At 38.3% G+C, this 6,628-nt stretch overlaps 1 protein-coding gene across 1 annotated transcript; it reads right to left on the bottom strand.

Moving 5' to 3' along the window:
* Window positions 1–1,582: 1,582 nt before the first annotated feature.
* Window positions 1,583–2,548, bottom strand: LOC109563955 (olfactory receptor 5H2-like). The gene has a single exon (XM_019967456.2). The coding sequence runs from the start codon at window positions 2,510–2,512 to the stop codon at window positions 1,583–1,585; it is 930 nt and encodes a 309-aa protein (XP_019823015.2). The 5' UTR covers window positions 2,513–2,548.
* Window positions 2,549–6,628: the final 4,080 nt, after the last annotated feature.

Here is a 6,628-nt window from a genome sequence, read left to right as displayed (position 1 = left end):
AAATATTAGCAACGTGGAGGAATCAACAACTAGAGTTTTACAGATAACAGATGCTGATAATTTTGAAGGTGTGGGCCTGAGTGGAATCAATAGGAGTGTGTGTGGAATTTCAGTGTTGAGAAAAGGGTGGACATGGGTCTGGAAATGTATCACTTAGCATACTTAAATAATATGCAGTGTGAGAAAAGCCAACTTTCAAGGACTTTTAAGACAGAAAATATTCAGAATTTTGCTCATTTTCATGTCTGTGCCACCAACACATTGGGAACTATGATATCATGCTATTGACATTATTTGAACTTTGATAATATACATTTAAAACCCTTTCAGGTTAACAACACATTTAAATAAATGTTATATACTACTGACTTCTTTACCTTACAAACTTCTTTTTTTTTTTTTAATTTTAGGAAGATTGAGACCATTTCCTTCCTATTCTGCAACTTCTCTTCTTCCCATACCCATCCCAACTTTGTCATTCAGTCTGAACTCTTAGCTTCCTGAATTAGTGAAGCTTTTCAGTTACCCAGCAACAAACAGACACAGCTAAAAAGGGTCTTAAAAGGCATTATAGACAGTAGAAATAACTTACTTTTATCTCCTTATAGAAGCACACTGAGTTAAGAGCATCTCATATGGTTTGGCCTGCCCTTCAGAGTTTTAACTCCCTTCACATGCTTCTTCATTTCTTTCCTCTTCAGTTTATTTCTCTGTGTCACATGAGAATTGAATCCATATGAAGCAGGATCACCAGGGACCAAATAAAGTAGAATAAAACCTTGAATGATGTCTGGCAATATTCCTGGGGTTTACCTCTGTTCACTCAAACATAAAATGCCCACTATGTGAAGTTAAATGTGACATGAGTCTCCAGGCTATAAGAATGTATTACTATCAAAGACCTCATCTCAAGTATTTTTCAGAGGTTCTGCACTATTTTAGTACTTGTGTGCTCTTTCGCTCAGTAATATCCAACTCTTTGTGACCCCATGGAGTTGCCTGACTCCTTCGTCCATGGAATTTTCCAGGCAAAAATACTGGAGCAAGTTGCCATTTCCTCCTCCAAGGGATCTTCCTGACCCAGAGATCCACACCACATCTGCTGTGTCTCCTGCATTGGCAGGCATATTCTTTTACCACTGTGTCGCCTGGGAAACCCATATTTTAGTGCTTAATACATGTTTAATAAATCTACTTTAAAAACCACAATGAGGAATATAGAAGCTTGTAAAGTTTTTTCATTTTAATTTATTTGGCTGTGCCATGCAGCTTGTAGTATCCTAGTTTCCAGACCAGAGATCAAACTCAGGCCATCAGCAGTGATGGTGTGTAGTCCTAAGCACTGGATAGCCAGGGACTTTCCCATTTTAAATTCTTCTTTATTTATTTTAACATGATATGGACATTTGATTAAAATTCCCTGTCTCTTTTAATAAGGTATATAAATGTCTTAAAGAATTTATTGAGTACTGAAATCTTGTCATTAAAATAATAGGGTAGTTGTGAATGCAAACAAAATTGAGCTCTAATCTACATAGTTTTGTGTTGTTTTCAAGTAAGAAAACACATATTAGTATTGGATCTAAATATTTCTCTTTAACATTATTGTCAGTGAATTTATGACTTTCTTATTTCTCAGGCTGTAGATAATTGGATTTAAGAAAGGAATTATGACAGTGTAAAATAGAGAGTCCATCATATCTTGATCATCTGCTCGTGTGGATCCAGGGCGCACATACATGAAAAGAAGAGTCCCATAGTATAAGGAGACAGATAGGAGGTGGGCACCACAGGTGGAGAATGCTTTCCTTATGCCTTGTGCAGACTTCTTCCTTAAAATTGTAAAGAGAACTAGTGTATAAGAGACCAGAATAATAAGGATGGTGAACACTTGAATTGAACCAGAGAAAATAAATATCACCAGAACATTAATAGAAGGATCAGTACAAGAAATTTGAAACAACGGCATGATGTCACAATAAAATTGATGTATTATGTTAGAATTACAAAAGGTTAATCTGAATAAAAAACATGTGTGAAGTAAGGCGTGAAGAAGGCCACCTGTAAGTGATGACATTAACATTCGCATGCATAGTCTGTTAGTCATAATCGCTGGATAAAGTAATGGATTGCATATGGCTACATAACGATCATATGACATTGTTGCCAGCAGAAAACATTCTGTGGTTGCACTGACTCCAAAGGAAAAGAATTGCACTATGCATTCAGAGAGAGATATCCTCTTATTCTTGGTGAAGATGTTGACCAGCATCTTGGGGACCACTGTGGAGGATAACCAAGTATCCACACAGGCTAAACTCCCAAGGAATAAGTACATGGGGGTGTGAAGGTGAGGGTCATTCCAGATGACAGCAATCAAACCCAGGTTCCCCATGATAGTGAAGATATATATAAACAAGAAGAGCACGAACAGAGGGATTTGCCATTCTGGTTGATATGTAAATCCTGTGAGAACAAACTCTGTCAGCTCTGTTGCATTTTTTCTTTCCATATCCTTAATAGAAGGCCTCTGAAATCAAATATAGTGAATGTAAAAAGGACAGTCATCAATCATTTAAGAAAGAAAATTTGGTGAAAATAATTGAAATAAAACCATACACTAGCCTGAATGCCCTTTATTTTATTTACTCTTCTAAAATAAATGAAAAGTATTTAGAAAATTATTAGATTAGAAAAATGCAACTATTTTATTTCAAAGTATGTACAATAATTAACAGGTATAGAAGAGAAGACATTAAAACATTATGCATCAAAAGTAAAGATGTGGGGCTTCCTTTGTGATCCAGGTGTTAAGAATGTGCCTTGCAATGCAGGGGACATGGGTTTGATCCTTGGTCCAGGAAGATCCCACATGCCATGGGGCAACTCAGCCCATTCGTCACAACTACTGAGCCCTTGTGCCACAGCTACTGAAGTCCACAGGCCCTAGAGCCTGTGCTCTGGAACAAGAGAAGCCAGTGCCATGAGAAGCCTGCTCACCACAGTGAAAAGCAGCCCCCGCTCACCACAACTAGATAAAACCTGCATATAGCAATGAAGACCCAGTGCAGCCAAAAAAAAAGTAAAGATGTTAGAAGGCCCTGGATTATAAAATGAATTGAATGCCATGTGAAAGATCTTAAATTTTATTCTTCAAGGAATAGACAGACATAGAAAATTTTTGAGACATGGAGTGTCTTCACCATTTGCTTTTTTTAAAATAAGTACTTGACTGTAGAAAATAGGCTGCAGGCTGAAGACCCTGGTGTCATAAATATTGATCAGTAGACTGGAACTTTTATGAAGGGATTTCCATACCATATTATGTAACAGAATTGTCTGGGGGAGTTTCGGTACAAAATACAGATTCTGAGGTATTACTGTAGAAATTGATTCAGTAGGTCATAGATTACATCTAGTAATATGTATTTTATAAATGTTCCCAAAGTGATTAAAACGTTTATGAAGTTTTCATTCCATGTGTGATATGACATTGAAAATTTTGAAGAAGGCAGACAAATCAAAATAAATCAGAAGGTAAAGTCACCATTAGATGTGAAGAGTTATAAATAAAGGTAAAACAGTCAGTTGGTGTCTGATTAGATAATCATCAAAAATTAAGATTGAAAACTCAGATACAGTGGCCAGTTTTTGCTAAGAACACCCTCTGAAGATTAAAGAGACATAAACCTAGCAGTATGATTCTCCAAGAGCTTAATAGAAATAATGACTTGGGAATCATTGAGGTGGCAGAAAACATACTTTGTATGACTTATCCAGTGGACAGCATTCATAAGGTAAAAAGAATTAAATGTGAGGCAGTTAAATTAAAATGGATTTTGCTACATCATCTGATCCTCTTTTCTGCCACATGATTCTTGATAGTAGACAAAAACTGTCATTCACTTTAGAAGCCAAAATTCTGAAAACTGACTTTCCCTGTGAATTTAGATTGAGGGAACTAGATATAGGGTTAGCCATTCAAACTTACCACACAATTGCACTCATTTCATATGCTAGCAAAGTAATGGTCCAAATTCTCCAAACTAGGCTTCAACAATACCTGAACCGAGAACTTCCAGATATTCAAGCTTGAAAAAGGTAGAGATCAAATTGCCAACATCCATTGGGTCATAAAAAGGAAGAGACTTCCAGAAAAACATCTACTTCTGCTTCATTGACTACACTAAAGCCTTTGACTGTGTAGATCACAATAAACTGTGGAAAATTCAAAAGAGATGGAAATACCAGACCACCTTACCTGCCTCCTAGGAAACCTGTATGCAGGTCAAGAAGCAACAGTTAGAACCGGTCATGGAACAAAAGACTAGTTCCAAATTGGGAAAGGAGTATGTCAAGGCTCTGTCAAGTATGTACTCTGTCAGGTATGTACTCTGTCAAAAGTATGTCAATTATGTCTCCCTATAATGTGAAATGCTGGGCTGGATGAAACACAAGCTGGAATTAAGATTGCTGGGAGAAATATCAGTAACCTCAGATAGCATCACCCTTATGGCAGAAAGTGAAGAGGAACTAAGGAGCCTCTTGATGAGATTGAAAGAGGAGAAAGGAAAAAGCTGTTTTAAAACTCGATATTCAAAAAACGAAGATCATGGCATCTGGTCCATCACTTCATGGCAAATAGATAGGGAAACAGTGGAAACAGTGGCTGACTTTATTTTCTTGGGCTCAAAAATCACTACAAATAGTGAATGCAGCCATGAAGTTGAAAGAAGCTTGCTCCTTGGAAGAAAAGCTATGACAAACCTAGACAGCATATTGAAAAGCAGAGACATTACTTTGCCAACAAAGGTCGGTCTAGTCAAAGCTATGGTTTTTCCTGTAGTCATGTATGGATGTGAGAGCTGGACTATAAAGAAAGCTGAGCCCTGAAGAATTGATGCTTTTGAACTTTGGTGTTGGGGAAGACTCTTGAGAGTCCCTTGGACTGCAAGGAGATCCAACCTGTCAATCCTAAAGGAGATCAGTTCTGACTATTCATTGGAAGAACTGATGCTGAAGCTGAAGCTCCAATATTTTGGCCACCTGATGTAAAGGGCTGACTCATTAGAAAAGACCATGATGCTGGGAACTACTGAAGGAAGGAGGAGAAGGGGATGACAGAGGATGAGATGGTTGGATGGCATCACTGACACAATGTACATGTGTTTGAGCAAGCTCTGGGAGTTGGTGACGGAGAGGGAAGCCTGGCGTGCTGCAATTCATGGGGTTGCAAAGAGTCAGTCGGACATGACTGAGTGAACTGAACTGACTGAACTCAAACCTACCTACACTAGATTTGTGATATGAAAAGGTGAGAAAGAGGTCAAATGTGAACAAGAGATGTTTGGTTGCAAATCAGCCAAGTACACAGTATCACAACACAAAATTCATCCTGTTTCCACAACAGTGGCTTTGTCACTGTGAGATATCTTGCAACCAGGAATACTGGCTCATACAAAAAGGAAAGACCAGAAAAGGCTACTGAGCAGAATGATCAGAGAAGCAGGAGAGAATGGAAAGCTAAGTGTTGGGAACTTGAAGAGAGGAAAATACTCAAGAAGAACAAAGAACAGTGCCTAAGTCAGATAAATTATCTGGCTGGATAAGGAGTGAACAGAGATCACTGAATGTCAGGATTAAGAGATTTTTGGTGGCTTTAGTAGTCCCCCGATGGCTCAGTGGCTTTAGTGAGAGCAGTTTCCATTTGTGAGAGAGTCGAGGCCAGAAATGGAAGGGAAGCAAGTGGCACAGTAGTGAGGAAAATGAAAGAGTATCTGAGATGTGGGCAACAGATGTGGATTTCTTGTCTTGTGGAGCAACATTATGAAAGTTTTCAAAAGAGAGAGAGGAAGCAGTGAAAGGAGTAAGGATAAAGCAGTAGAATGGGAAATTTGGATGGGGAAGGGGCAGTGGAAAGGAAACAGGAAGCAGAAAGAGAAGAAGGGAAGGAACATCAATGTTAAGTGTAGGAAAGACAAGGCAATGAAGAGGGAGAGAGGATGTATCAGAGGAAGGCTCAGATGAAATAAGGGGAAAAGCTAGAAATAGGACTTAAATATTGTCTTAAATCTGATTTTTATTACAAGTTGTCAGCACTGAGAATCTTTTATTTTTCTTTTATTCAAAATCCCAAGTTTATTTTTCTATGGAATTTGTGTAAGGAATAGGAAATTTCTTTTTAATTTTACCTTATAAATTTGTATCGTTAGTAAATATACAATCACTGCCTAGTATCATTGCTATTACTGTGCTTAGAGCTGACTTTCCCTAGAATTTCTGATGGATTTACTTAACAGCTTTTGCTTTTCTACCAGTTTGATAGCAAAAATAGAGTCAAAGACTGGAATTTCATACAGGCAATATAAATAACCAGTGCTGATAATTGCAGTTATTAAATGTACGCTTATTTGGACTGGTCTTTCTTCTATGCAGGACTTCCCTGGTGGCTCAGACGGTAAAGTGTCTGCCTACAATGCGGGAGACCTGGGTTTGATTGCTGGGTTGGGAAGATCTCCTGTAGTAGGAAATGGCAACCCACGCCAGTATTCTTGCCTGGAGAATCCCATGGACAGAGGAACCTGATAGGCTACAGTCCAAGGGGTCTCAAAGGGTCGGACACGACTGA

Source organism: Bos indicus, chromosome 1 (genome assembly GCF_029378745.1).
Source record: "Bos indicus isolate NIAB-ARS_2022 breed Sahiwal x Tharparkar chromosome 1, NIAB-ARS_B.indTharparkar_mat_pri_1.0, whole genome shotgun sequence".
Classification (NCBI taxonomy): Eukaryota; Metazoa; Chordata; class Mammalia; order Artiodactyla; family Bovidae; genus Bos; species Bos indicus.
The sequence above is the reverse complement of the archived record's forward strand: the minus strand, read 5'-3'. Positions and strand labels throughout refer to the sequence as shown.

Excerpts from the sequence above, each read along its gene's own strand:
- LOC109563955 (XM_019967456.2), bottom strand. The coding sequence starts at position 2,512 with ATGGAAAGAAAAAATGCAACAGAGCTGACAGAGTTTGTTCTCACAGGA.